This window comes from Dermochelys coriacea, chromosome 1, assembly GCF_009764565.3.
Source record: "Dermochelys coriacea isolate rDerCor1 chromosome 1, rDerCor1.pri.v4, whole genome shotgun sequence".
NCBI classification, from domain to species: domain Eukaryota; kingdom Metazoa; phylum Chordata; order Testudines; family Dermochelyidae; genus Dermochelys; species Dermochelys coriacea.
The window spans coordinates 4747352-4762486 of record NC_050068.2 but is presented as its reverse complement, the minus strand read 5'-3'; the positions used below and the strand labels follow the sequence as shown (position 1 = coordinate 4762486).

The 15135-nt window shown below is 46.7% G+C and overlaps 1 protein-coding gene across 1 annotated transcript; it reads left to right on the top strand.

Moving 5' to 3' along the window:
• The first annotated feature begins 6105 nt into the window (after positions 1 to 6105).
• On the top strand, positions 6106 to 7044 carry LOC119847171 (putative olfactory receptor 52P1). The gene is given in 3 exon segments (XM_038381707.1): positions 6106 to 6589; positions 6592 to 6959; positions 6961 to 7044. Coding segments are annotated over 3 exon segments (936 nt in total).
• Positions 7045 to 15135: the final 8091 nt, after the last annotated feature.

The window sequence follows — 15135 nt, the reverse complement described above, 5'->3', positions numbered from 1 at the left end:
AATTTCCTACTCTCACAAAACCTAACACCCTTGCCCTGCCCCTCCTTCGAGGCCCCACCCCTTCTCTGAGGCCCTGCCCCCTGCTCAATCCATCCCCCCTCCCTCTGTCGCTCACTCTTCCCACCCTCAATCACTCACTCACTCATTTTCACCGGGCTGGGGCAGGGGGTTGGGGTACAGGAGGGGTGATGGCTCCCGCTGGGGGTGTGGGCTCTGGGGAGGGGCCAGAAATGAGGAGTTCAGGGTATGGGAGGGGGCTCTGGGCTGAGGCAGTGGGTTGGGATGTGAGAGGAGGTAAAGGCTCCAGCTGGGTGTGCGAGCTCTGGGGTAGGACTAGGGATGAGGGGTTCAGGGTGCAGAAGGAGGCTCCGGGCTGTGGGGTGGAGCCGAGGGATTTGGAGTATGGGAGCAGGTTCCAGGCTGAGGCAGGGGGTTGGGGTGTGGGAGGGGGTCAGGGGTTCAGGGGTTCAGGCTCCGGGCAATACTGACCTTAAGCAGCTCCGAGAAGCAACGGTATGTCTCCCTTCCAGCTCCTAGGGGGAGGCGCGACCAGGCAGCTCTGCGCGCTGCCCCATCTGCAGATTCCACCCCCGCAGTTCCCATTGGCCATGGTTCCCACCCAATGGGAGCTGCAGAGCTGGAGCTTGGGGCGGAAGCAGCACACAGAGCTCACTGGCTGCCCCTACGCCTAGGATCTGGAAGGGGGACATGCTGCTGCTTCCGGGAGCTGCACAGAATCATGGGAAGCAGGGAGCCTGCCGCAGGCCATCTGCACCACCAACTGGCTTTTTAACAGCCCAGTCAGCAGTGCTCACCGGAGCTGCCAGGGTCCCTTCTCAACCAGGCATTCCAGTCTAAAATCAGACACCTGGCAACCCTAAAAGGAGGAGCAATGGGTGGTGACTTGAGGGGAAAAAGAGGGGCATGGGCCAGGTCACAGAGGGGATGGGGTTCCTGCCTCCGTCCCTCTTTTGCCTTTTGAAAAGGAGGTCATCCTATGCTGAATGGTCTGGGCCTGGATTGGAGTTAGCCAAGCATCTGTAGGGAAACTGAGACCTGTTTCCACCCCTTTGCATTACTGGGACAGCACAAATGGAGGGGACAGGGAGGGAATCTGGGCCTGAACCTCTTGCCAGGACTCCTGTGTGTCAGACCCTCACTCACAGATGTAGTTTTGCTCTGCTTCAGTGGGAAATGGGATCAGCAGGTGTGCAGAGCCATCAGTGAGGAAGGGGCTGCCTGAATGGTTTCTCCTGGGGCTCCTGCATAATGATGTCTCTCACATAACTCAGTCACAAGCACCTGGCTGAGGGCGTGGGGGCAGGGGGGTGTCTGTGCCCTTTGAATAGCCCCTGTCCACCGCTGCTGCAGCGCCCATGAATCACAGAGCACCCAGAGCGCTCAGGAAGGGTCAGGACTGTGACTGCAGAACAGCCCTGCAGCTTTTGTCATGTCCCTTGTATGTTTAGCCAGAGACAGGACAGTGACAGGCCAGGTGTAATGGGAAACAACATCCACATCCCTTCTCTTTATTGACTGCATTGACGGGAATTCTGAGGTCTGAGCAACCACCAGTACAGTTCTTTATGGGCCAAGTCATAAATATAACGGAAGGGTAAACACCTTTAAATCCCTCCTGGCCAGAGGAAAAACCCTTTCACCTGTAAAGCATTAAGAAGCTAGGATAACCTCGCTGGCACTTCACCACAATGACCAATGAGGAGACAAGATACTTTCAAAGCTGGAGGGGCGGAAAAGGGGTTCACTTTCTCTGTCTGTGTTGTTTTTGCTGGGACCAGAGCAGGAATGCAGGTCAGAACTCCTGTAAAGGGTTAATAAGCAATCTAGTTAGATATGCATTAGATTCTGTTTTGTTTAAATGGCTAATAAAATAAGTTGTGCTGAATGGTTTTGCCTAGAGGAATTCTCTATGTTTGGAATCTGATTACCCTGTAAGGTATTTACCATCCTGATTTTACAGAGGTGATTCTTTTACTTTTTCTTTAATTAAAATTCTTCTTTTCAGAATCTGATTGCTTTTTCATTGTTGATAAGATCCAAGGGTTTGGGTCTGTGTTCTCCCATGCAAATTGGTGAGGATTTTTATCAAGCCTTCCCCAGAAAAGGGGGTGTAGGGCTTGGGGGGCTTGGAGGGGGGTAAGACGTTTCCAAATGGGCTCTTTCCCTGTTATTTTTGTTAGACGCTTGGTGGTGGCAGCAATAAGGTCCAGGGGCAAAAGGTAAACTAGTTTGTACCTTGGGGAAGTTTTAACCTAAGCTGGTAAAAATAAGCTTAGGGGGGTTTTCATGCAGGTCTCCACATCTGTACCCTAGAGTTCAGAGTGGGGAAGGAACCTTGACAGGCCAACATCCCACCGGTCCCCTGGCTCTCATGAACACAGTCACCTTGTAAATGCTCCTGCTAGCCTTGGTCTCCTTCCCATAGTTCACTGTCCTCCCGCACCACCATTGCTCCAGGCCTAGGCCATGTCAGAACCACTGATCTTTGCTTCTCAGATGGTTCAATCTCCCATTATACTCTGACCCCCTGTCCATACTCTCCTACCCAACCCCGAGTGCCCTGATTCCAATAGCATGCTGGATGCTAGTGTCTGCTCCATGCTCACAAGTCATCCCTGGCTCCCACAACCTGCGAGCCGCCCCACACTCCCCACATATTTTCTTCTGCAAGGGGTTAGGTGCCTCCCATCACAACTGTTCCCTTGGTTGGGGGGTAATCAGTGACTGTGTCTCACCAGTGAGAATCTCAAACACCGCCTGAGGCTTCGGGGACTGCTACACAGGAACAACTCGCAAGCCGAGAAATGTGCGCAGTACATAATGAGAGCTGGAAACTCTGGGACATGTGAGGGCCTAAATAAATACAGCTGCCATGTGCAGGAGCCACTGGCAGATGCCTGAAACTATGGACCAGAGGGACACAAATGTTAAACCAAGACATTCTGTGACGATTTGTTAGCCAGCTCTGTTATTCATTCATGGCGCGGGTTGTACATACATTCCTCAGTGCAGTGATTTTATGGGCTCAACTCATTACTTTTCTCACCTAAAACGTTCATCCATGTAGTGTGCCGCAGGATCCCTCTGCCTCATGAAAAACACACCTAGTGTCACATTCCCCAGGCTCCATAGTCACATTGGAATTTTTCCTCACAGGGCTAAATTCACTAGTGTCACGAATAGAAAAAATGCCTTCAGGAAGCTCAGGCACGAGTTTGCAGGCAAAACGCCTCCACCTGCCTCCTGAGGGCATGTTTGTCATTTCCAAGGCCAGAAGGGACTGTTGTGCTCATGCATTCTGACCTCCAGCATAGCACAAGCCAGAAACCTGCCTTGAAATAATTTGCATTTGAAGTAGAGAAGATCTTTTAGAGCAGTGGTTCCCAACAAGGGTACATGTACCGATAGGGGTGTGCAGGGGCCTTCCAGCAGGTACATCAACTCCACTAGGTATTCGCCTAATTTTACAACAGGCTACATGAAAAGTAGTAGCGAAGTTGGTACAAACTAAAATTTCATACAGACTTGTTTATACTGTTCTATATACAGCACAATGAAATGTAAGTAAAATATTTGTATTCCAATTTATTTACTTTATAAGTACATGGTAAAAATTAGAAAGTAAGCAATTTTTCAGTAAGAGAATGCTGTATCACTTGGGTATTTTCATGTTTGATTTTGTAAGCGAGTAGTTTTTAATTGAGGTGAAACCTGGGGTACGCAAAACAAATCAGACTCCTGAAACGGATACAGTAGTCTGGAAATGTTGAGATCCATTGCTGGAGAGAAACATCCAATCTTGACTTTAAAATGGTTCCCATGGTTAATTACTCAAACCATTTGAAAAATGTATACCTTATCTGCAGTCAGAATGTTTCAAACTTCAACTTCCAGCCATTGGATTGTGATAGACCTTCCTCTCCTAGACTGAAGACCTCATATTAAATATTTGTTCCCCATGTAGGTACATAGAGACTGTGACCAAGTCTTCCCTTAACACTCTAAGGCAGGTGTTTAATTCATTACTCATTCTGGTGGCTTGTCTCTCAACCTTCCTTCTTGGATTATGGATACCAAGAATGGATACAGGATTTCAGCAGCAGATGCACTAACGCCAAATACAGAGGTAAAATAACCTCTCTGCTCCTACTTGGTATTCCCTTGGTTATTATCCCAGGATCACATTAGCTATTTTGGCCACATGGTTATACTGGAAGTCTCATGTTTAGCTAATTATTCCTTTACATCCCCAAATCTTGTTCAGGGTCATTGAGCTTCCCACAATTGAGACCAGAATCTTTGTCACTCAGACAAAACTGGGTGCCTGAAAAAAAGTGTCTCAGCCTGTAGCCCTAAATACCAAGACCCTTGTGCCCTTCATGCTCATTCTATTGACCGCAAAGTCATAGCCCAGCAGGATAATGTCTGTTTCCATGGGGAAAATTTGGCTCCTTGCTAACATATGAACTGCATCGTGGATCAGACCTATGGTCCATCTAGTGCAGTGTCCTCTGTCTGAGAATGACAGCCCCAGGTGCTGCAGTAGAAGGTGTAAGAAACCCAGCAGTAGGTTGATAGGGGATGCCTTAACCATCCTGAGGGTTCGTTCACCTGCGCATCTACCAATGTGATATATGCCATCATGTGCCAGCAATGCCCCTCTGCCATGTACATTGGCCAAACTGGACAGTCTCTACGTAAAAGAATGAATGGACACAAATCAGACGTCAAGAATTATAACATTCAAAAACCAGTTGGAGAACACTTCAATCTCTCTGGTCACTCGATCACAGACCTAAGAGTGGCTATACTTCAACAAAAAAGCTTCAAAAACAGACTCCAACGAGAGACTGCTGAATTGGAATTAATTTGCAAACTGGATACAATTAACTTAGGCTTGAATAGAGACTGGGAATGGATGAGTCATTACACAAAGTAAAACTATTTCCCCATGGTATTTCTCCCTCCCACCCCACCCCCCACTGTTCCTCTGATATTCTTGTTAACTGCTGGAATTAGCCTACCTGCTTGTCACCATGAAAGGTTTTCCTCCTTCCCCCCCCTGCTGCTGGTGATGGCTTATCTTAAGTGATCACTCTCCTTACAGTGTGTATGATAAACCCATTGTTTCATGTTCTCTGTGTGTGTGTATATAAATCTCTCCTCTGTTTTTTCCACCAAATGCATCCGATGAAGTGAGCTGTAGCTCACGAAAGCTTATGCTCTAATAAATTTGTTAGTCTCTAAGGTGCCACAAGTACTCCTTTTCTTTTTGCGAATACAGACTAACACGGCTGCTACTCTGCATCCTGAGGGTGTCACCTTAATGCCTAACAGCTAGGGATTGGCTGGTTCCCTGAACCACATTGGTGTATAGGCTTTCCAAAATATTTATTTCACTGTAAGTTTTGTAAATGGATAGTCTTGTGTTGTCAGACAGGGAGAACACATTCTTTATCTACTCTCTACCAGTCAGTAATGTAGAGACTTTTTTCATATCCCTCTTATTTATCTCCTTTGTAAGATAACAATTACAGTCTTTTCAACTTTTCTCTCTGTATGAGAGTTTAACCTTGATCATTCTCACTGCCCTTCCCTGAACCCCTCTAATTCTTACATACCCTGTGTGAGAAGGGTGCACCGTACCTCACAGAGGAGTCTAGAGGAGCGTGAAACATAGACTAGCTGATCTCATGACATTGTATTTTCTGTATGATTCCCCATCCCACTCCTCTTTGACACAATTAGAACCTTGTAAAGTGTTTGAGGACCTCAAGCTTTTCCGTCTAAAAGGCATACATGCTGCAGATATTTACACTGAAGTTCATCTGTCATCATGCCACCCATTCACCTGGCTTAGATACCTCCCTCTAAGGACTTCTCTTACTTGAATATGACCTAAATAATCTGGTGCCATAAACAAATGTCCCCACCTCACTGCTCACCCCCTTTTCTAGATTATTAATAACTATAAAATATTTACCATACTATTTGTTGTCATGTGTGTAACCCCCCTCACTCTGCTTCTCTCCCTTCACGGGCACCTTGAGCATTTCTGAACCTGATCAACGCCTCAGCCACCTCATGGCAGCTTTCAACCTCACACCCTCTGACACTTCCCCGTTTATCCTAATGGGCATCCCTGGCCTGGAAGCTGCCTATGTCTGGATTTCCATCCCTTTCTCTATGTTCTACATTATGAGCCTGTTTGGAAATTTTATGATTCTGTTTGTTGTAGGAAAAGAGCAGACCCTGCACAAGCCAATGTACCTGCTGCTCTGCATGCTGGCGCTCACAGGAATCGGCATGTCTACCTCTTTCATTCCAAAGGCACTTTGTATATTTTGGTTTAATTTGAAAGGCATTACTGTGGGTGGCTGCCTCACCCTGATGTTCTTCCTTCACATGGTTACTGTAATGCACTCATCCACACTTGTGACAATGGCCTTTGATCGCTATTTTGCCATATGCAACCCTCTAAGATACGCCATCATCCTCACCAACACACGAATAGTTAAGCTAGGTCTTGTGGGTTTGATAAGAGCTGTTTTCTTCATTGCGCCCATGCCCCGCTCCTCATCAGGATGCCATTCTGTGCCAATCACATTATCCCCCACACATACTGTGAGCACATAGCTGTGGCAAAGATGTCATGTGGGGATATCACAGTCAACAGGACATATGGTTTGGTGACAGCACTTGTAGTCATCTGGTTAGACCTGATGCTCATTGTGCTGTCCTACGGTCTGATCATCAGGGCTGTCCTCAGAATCTCCTCCAAGAAAGACCACCAGAAAGCCCTTAACACCTGCACCGCCCACATCTGTGTTATTCTGATGTCTTATACTCCCCGTCTCTTCTCTTACCTGACACAACGGTTTGGTCAAGGAATTGCTTCCCATGTACACATCACCTTCGCTAACGTCTATCTCCTTGTGCCCCCCCATGCTCAACCCTATCATTTATGGGGTCAAAATCAAAGAGCTTCGTGACAAAGTGGGCAAATACACCTGCAGAAGTTGATTGCCGAGGGCCACTGACTATAAAGCTGTGTGACAAGAGGGGAAAGGACATCTCCTCACTAATCAAGGGTGATCTGCCCCAGTTTGGCTGAGCTCAGCATTATGGAAGTTCAGAGTCTGAGAAGCTCCTCACACCTAACATCTTATCCCTCCATCACTGAGCACTGCTCTCTTCATTGTTTAGTTCCCTCTCTCTGAACATCAACTGACTGCTTTCATTGTCACCTACCAGCCCCCACACTTTCACCCCGTCACTTGGCCTTTCTGTGACTACCAGACTACCAGAAGATACTGCAACTTTCTGACGTAGGGTGGGTTTCCATTAGTCCCTCTCTGAACAGGGTTCTTGATCAGTTCGACAAAGTGAAGCTACACTGATGAACCAGACTGTTAGATCATCAGAGACAAAGTAAGAAGCTACAATGCTGAACTTTTTTATCATATATACAGTGATCTGGTGAGCGAAATTTACTGTGGGAACTGAGGACATTCTTCTAGAACTTGTTGATGAGAGGTGTGAAACTGTGTTTTTTAACCAGACTGATGTGTTAAACTATGATATTGCCTTTGACTCACATTACTTACCACTTTGTGCAGGCAATTTTTTAGTTGCTTTCAGCTGGAACTTTCAAAATACACACTAACCTTTTCCATTGTCAAAGACATCAAGTGTAGGTGTCAAAATTTCATGTGGGAGTTTGTGAAACAGGTGAAACAGAGATTATCACCAAACATCTGGGTAACTGAATTGCTTGCAGTACTAAGTCCTTCTACTGCACTCAGCCGTGCACTAGGTAGATTGCTAATATCTCATTTTTGCCATTGGTTTCTGAACACCTTGGACAGTTGGAACAGAAGTGGAGAGTTTTGCCTATCGTTCACTGGCCTCATACTCACGACAACCAAGTTGAGCAGTTTTGGGTTGAAGTTGTCAAAACACATGTTTTTTTCAAGTTCATCTGAGAAAACAGTCTTTCAGCTGCACTGTTGCTAAAAGGTAGGGACAGCAACTAAAGAGCAAACAAGCAAAGTTCAATAAAGTCTTTGTCCCCAGTGGCATCCATATGTTTGGCAGCTTCAATCTAGAACTGCTCAACATGGTTGTCCTGAATATGAGGCCAGTGAACCATCGGCAAATGCAAAGCCATCATTTCTTTTCAAGGCAAAATATGAACTTTGACTCCCAACAGTGAATGCCGTTAGAAATAAATACCATAATAATTTTATTGTTGTTTTTGTACTACATACATTGTGGGCTCCTTTTGGGCTATTGTAATGTTTGAAATATTTATCAGTCCTCAATCGGGATACAAGAACCAGTAGGGGCTTTGGAATTTGATTGTCATCTCATAGCTTTGTTGGTAATGTGGGCAAACTCCTGCTGGGCCGTGTAGTTTTTTTTTTAAAATAAATATCAAATCTGTACTAGGTATCTAATGAAAGTTTGCATTTGTTACTTGATATATACATGAATGTGTTAATTAAAAAAATCTTTGCTGAAAGAAGTGCATTGGGCTATTATCAGGTTAGTTTTTAAGTGATATTGGGCAATGAATTCAGTAGAAATCTGGCAACCCCAGACCAGAGGGTCCAGAAAAACAACCCAGAAGGCAGAGCTGGGCCCGAGGCAGAGCAGCAGCACTGAGGAAGAAGGCAGAGGTGGGGAGCAGGAGCAGACCAGAGCCAGGATTTGGGGCAGTGTGGGAGCCAGGGCAAAAGTATAGCAGGGAGCTGCAGGGCCAGAGCCAGGATAGTGGCTGCTAGCCACAGCACAAGTAACAGGGGAACTGAGAACAAAGAGCAGCTGGGAAGAGCAAGGTAAGGAGCTTATATGCAGAAGGACCATCACACGGAGATGTTGCTCGACAGGAGGGATTTGAAGTCTGGACTTAGAAGGGGGGACATGAATCTGATGGGAGGGCAGATGCTGGGGAGAAGGTTCCTGCTACCTAGAGCCTGAGGGCGTGTGCCACTGCCAGAGCAGGTATCTTACCCGCGGTATCACTGCAGAGCAGGCTGGAGACTTTTGCTGGAGCAGCAGATGATGGGGTAGGGGGTGCAGAGAAGGGACCATGACCCTCCCACTTTTGAGAGTTGACGGGCTTGGTCAATCTGCTTTTTGCCACATGTCTGAACCCCTGCCCTTCCTCTTCACTCTGAGGTTACGCCCCTGGCCAGGCCAGAAGGTGGAGCCCAGGCCAGGTGAAAGCAGCCCAGGACCCTGGGCAGCTGTCGGGACAGGGGGGACAAAAGAAGCCCCATGCTAATATCCCTGCCCCCTGCCTCCCCAGCTTCGGGCAGATGGAGGGTATCCGCAGCTCCCCAAAGCTGCCACCTCCAGGCAGCTCTTACTGCTTGTCAAGGTTCCTTCCCCACTCTGAACTCTAGGGTACAGATGTGGGGACCTGCATGAAAACCTCCTAAGCTTACTTTTACCAGCTTAGCTTAAAACTTCCCCAAGGTACAAACTATCTTATCCTTTGCCCTTGGACTTCCACTGCCACCACCAAACGTCCGGGTTTACAGGGAAAACGTTGTTTGGGAATGTCTTTCCCCCCAAAATCCTCACCAAAACCTTGCACCCCCCTGCCTGGGGAAGGCTTGATAAAAATCCTCACCAATTTGCATGGGTGACCACAGACCCAAACCCTTGGATCTTAAGAACAATGAAAAAAGCATTTAATTTCTTACAAGAAGAATTTTACTAGAAGAAAAGGTAAAAAGAATCACCTCTGTAAAATCAGGATGGTAAATATCTTACAGGGTAATTAGATTCAAAACATAGAGACTCCCTGTAGGCAAAACCTTAAGTTACAAGAAAGACACAAAGACAAGAAATTTCATTCTATTCCGCACAGTCTAATTTCTCAGCCATTTAAAGAAATCATAATCTAACGCATCTCTAGCTAGATTACTTACTAAGTTCTAAGACTCCATTCCTGTTCTGTCCCCGGCAAAAGCATCACCCGGACAGACCCAGATCCTTTGTTTCTCCCTCCCTTCAGCTTTGAAAGTATCTTGTCTCCTCATTGGTCATTGTGGTCAGGTGCCAAGGAGGTTATCCTAGCTTCTCAACACTTTACAGGTGAAAAGATTTTTCCTCTGGCCAGGAGGGATTTTAAAGGTGTTTACCCTTCCCTTTATATTTATGACACTGCTATTTAGCCACTGAGGTCCTACGTCCAGGCCAGGTTGGAAGCCAGAGGCGGGTCAGTGTAAGAGCCATGCGGGCATCTCTGGGGAAGTGGATACCTTCCATCATCTGTGAACGGGGCTTTCCAGGGGGCAGGGCCATGTGTTGGAGGCTGCTCTTGGCCCCCATCCCCATCCCCAGAGGCCCAGGCCCTCCAACACAGATCTGTTTTCCAACCTGGCCGATGAGGGGCACAGGGGGGAAAAAGAGGGTGAGGGACAGGAACATGGAGGGGACAGGGCATTGTGGCCCTCCTACTTTTAGTAATACTCTATTGCCACTGGGGATTGGGACGTGTGAGGAACAGACTTTTCTTATGTCCCAGAGACACCTATCTGTGGTGTCTCTCTGCCCATAGGTGAATTGACCCTCAGAGGGAAGCCAGGGGAAAGGGTGAATAGGAAGACTGCCAGAGAAACAGAGAGGGCAAGAGCTGACAGATGAACTGTGCACGATCTGAGGTGGGAGACCTGTAATAAAGGGATGAGACCTGGCTGTGCTACTACCATGTAAGGTGGGAAAGAACTATCTGGAGCCCAGGAGGACTGGAGGCCCCACAGCCCAGGGCGGGGGGAGCAGCTACAGCAAGTAGCAGCCATGACTGGGACTATCCTGCTCAAAGCAGGACCAACTCCAACTAAATCATCCCAGCCAGGACTTTGTCAAGGTAGGCCTTAAAAACCTCTAAAGATGGAAACCAGCTCCCCAGGTAACCCATTCCAGTGCTTCACCACCCTCCTAGAGAAATAGTGTTTCCTAATATCCAACCTAAATCTCCCCCACTGCAATTTGAGACCATTGCTCCTTGTTCTGTCATCTGCTACCATCACTGAGAACAGCCGAGCTCCATCCTCTTTGGATCCCCCCTTCAGGTAGTTGATGGCTGCTATCAAATCCCCCCATCACTCTTCTCTTCCGCAGACTAAATAACCCCGGTTTCCTCAGCCTCTCCTCGTAAGTCATGTGCCTCAGCCCCCTAATAATTTTTGTTGCCCTCCGCTGGACTCTCTTCAATTTGTCCACATCTCTTCTGTAGCGGGGGCCCCAAAACTGGGCACAATACTCCAGGTGTGGCCTCATTAGTGCCGAGTAGAGGGGAATAATCACTTCCCTTGATCTGTTGGCAATGCTCCTACTAATACAACCCAATATGTCATTAGCCTTCTCGGCAACGATGGCACACTCGACTCATATCCAGATTCTCATCCACTGTATTCCCCGGACCCTTTTCTGCAGAACAGCAGTTTAGTCTGTCGGTCCCCAGCATGTAGTAGTTCATGGGATTCTTCCATCCTAATTGCAAGACTCTGCACTTGTGCTAGTTGAACCTTATCAGATTTCTTTTGGCCCAATCCTTTAATTTGTCTAGGTCACTCTGGACCCTATCGCTGCCCTCCAGCATATTTACCTCTCCTCTCAGCTTAGTGTCATCCACAAACTTGCTGAGGGTGCAATCCATCCCATCATCCAGATGATTAATGAAGATGTTGAACAAAACCGGCCCCAGGAATGACTTCTGGGCACTACACTTGATACTGGCTGCCAATTAGACATCGATCCATGGATCACTCCTGTTGACCCCGATGATCTAGACAGATTTCTATCCACCTTATAGTCCATTCATTCAGACAATACTTTAACTTGCTGGAAAGAATACTGTGGGAGACTATATCAAAAGTGTTGCTAAGATATATCACGTCCACTGCTTTCCCCATATCCACAGAGCCCTTTATTTCATCATAGAAGGTAATCATGTTGTCTAGCATGATTTGCCTTTGATGAATCCATGTTGACTGTTCTTGATCACCTTCCTCTCCTCCAAGTGTTTCAAAATGGTTTCCTTGAGGACCAGCTCCATGTATTCCACAGTATTTTTGCCAGCAAGTTGCCCAAGTTACAACTCACTTCTACTTCCCCTACCAATTCTTCCTGTTTGTGAGCAGCATGTCAAGAGGAGCTTGACTTACTTAGTTGGTTTCTCCAGCACTTGTACCAGGAAATTGTCCAAAACACTCTCCAAAAACTTCCTGGATTGCCTGTGCTCCACTGTATTGCTCTCCCACCACATGTCAGTGTGATTGAAGTCCCCCATGAGAAACAGGGTCTGTGATTTGGAAACTTCTGCTAGTTGTCCGAAGAAAGCTTCCTCTACCTTCTCCTCCTGGTCTGGTGATCTATAGCAGATGCCCAGCACAACATCACCCTTGTTACTCTTGCCTCTAAACTTAACCCAAAAACTCTCAACAGTCTTTTTCTCCAGTTTCATACTGGAGGTCTGAGCAATCAAACCGCTCTCTTACATACAGTGCAAGTTCTCCCCTCCCCACTGTGTGAAAGGCTCAGAAAGTGACTGCTTTCTCTGTTATGATTAAGATTGACTTAACTCTTCACTCCAGCCCACTGTGCATAGGGCCCTGTTGTGAGACGTTCCCTTCAGGACTCCACTCCTTGGTCTGTATGGAGCCGGTCATGCCTGGAAACAGACTCCTGAGAGGGCATAACTTTTGGGAGAGGGTGGCCTTCTCTGCAGCTCAAACTTCCTGCTGGTTGATCCCCGCACAGCAGCGTCAATGCTGGGCCTTAAAAACCTTTAAAGATGGAGATCCCACCACCTCTCTGGGAGACAAAGGATTCCCACCTTTGTAAATCCTATTTAAGGGTGGGGAGGAAAGCAAACAGGGCTCCTCCCCTCCATGGCTGTCTGACCAAGAAAAAAGACTGCAAAAGCCACCTGAAGAGAAGGCAAGGGGTCCAGTCTGAAAAGGAATATAACTGGAACTTTGAACCCCCAAATTTTTGCAACCTGCCTAAAATAACATTTAGGGTGAGAATTATGTTTTGTAATCTGCTTTTTAAGTATATTAAGCTTAGTTTGCCTGCTTTGTTTACTAAAAACCCCTGTTATAGTTAATAAACTTATTTCTGGTTTATAATATAACCCAGTTTATGTGCTTTTTAATGGGGGGGGGAGAAGTTGTGCCTACTCTCGTCCATATTGAGGGAAGAGGCAAATTTAATATTATTTTGGGTGTGTACCCCAAGAGAGGTGGATATCTGGGTGCTGTAGCAAGTACCATAAACTAAGCATTCCCAGAGCAGATCTCTGTCTCTCTGTGCAGCTGGGTGTGACCCTGTCTGTGTGCTTGGCTGTAAGAGGCTAGTGAGCCTGGCCCAGCAAGACCAGATAAGAAAGGGCCCAGGCTGACAGAATAGGCTGACTCGGTATCTCAGCACACCAGGTGAAATCCCAGCCGGTCTAACCCATGACAAATGCATACTAAGCTTAAGATCTTAAAGAGACTGGTGATCTTAATGAGACAGTGTGTGGTGTCATCTGCTGTGGTGTTGGGTGGTAACAAGACCTGGACAATTTGAATCATCAGAAAAGCAGGGTGAACAAGGGGCAGCCCATCCGAGTGGTTAGAGAGGTACAGCAGTTCCCATGGATCCCAGAGTGAAGTCCGGGGTTGACAACCCATCACACTCATATTTCCAGAGTCCAAATTAGGCCCCCAGGCACCCATCACACAAGCATGGAGGCCAGATTGTAGCCCGAAGAAAAGATCAAGATGAAGTAGTTGTTTGATTCCTTTACCACTGTGTTCTTATCTCATCAGAGCACACATACCTAAAATACCCCCATAATGCAATGGTGCCAGGGCAACAGAATAGGGAAACTCCAAAGCTATCTCATCATAAAATGTGGGATACCATGTGAGATGAACTGCAGGTCATTTTGGCCCTGGGAGTGATGAAGGAATCACAGAGTGGGTGGAGAAATCCCATGGTACTAGTTCTGATGCAGAACAATACCACCCGTTTCTGCATTGATTTCTGAAAGATCAATACAGTACTGAAATTTGATGATTACCCGATTCAGAGAGTAGCTGAAATATTAGCATAGTTTGAGCTGCCTGATATATATTCACTTTAGACCTCACAAGAGGATACTGGCAAAGAGGTTTGATACCAAAATCCTGGGAGAAGAATGCCTTTTTCAAGCCCTTCAGCTTTCATCAATTCAGGATCACGTCATTTTTCCTCTACATTGTTGGAGTGACTTTTCAGATCCTAATGGACTGGATATTTCAAGGGTTTGGGTGATATGCAGCAGTACGCTGCTACAATCAATTGAAAATGGCTTTTGATCTTGTATGCTGTGGCAGCATTTCCACACATAGTGCAGATGGCAGTACACTATACACAAAAAAAGGAACCTATTGTCAATTGCTAGATTGAACAGTCTGCAAAACTCTGTTTGCCCTGACAATCTGAGCCCCTTTTATTGGTGAATATTTTCTTCAGTCCCAGGGGAGGCTCTCAAGCCGAAGTTCTCCAGGGTCTATTTTCTGCTTTTCCTGCTGCTCACAGAACCGAGGGAATTGTCTGGGAGTCCTAGCCAACCAGAGAGTCTGCAGGGACTGTACAGGAGAATCATAAAGATCGCTGTCCAGCTCGCTGAGTGTCAGACATGAGATTCATACACTGATTCTCAGGGCTCAATCTTCCCGTCACAGTAAGGATATTTCCTCTCTCTGCTGAATGGGTTTTCGGTGAGTTACCTGTTTCTGCATTAAAATTAGTGCTGAGGACTCAGGAATGGTTCCCAGGTTCAAGTCAAGAACCGTCTGGGCAGGATTCACCAGCTCGGAGTTTTGAACTGTTTAGTGTCAGAAACATCAAGGGATTTACCAGGTAAAATTGGAACTATAAATGTATTGGAAAGAGTTTAGACAAATCTTTGCTTTAAAGATCAGTTCCCTGTCTCTCACTGTGTCCTTCTATCTGTCTCAGTAGCTTCCTTTTTGGGGCTGTGTGGTTTTTCCTCTGGCTCGCTCAAGTTTTCCAATTCAGCAACTTCACTGGCCTCTTAAGAAATGAAGCCAAAGCCTCTGCAGC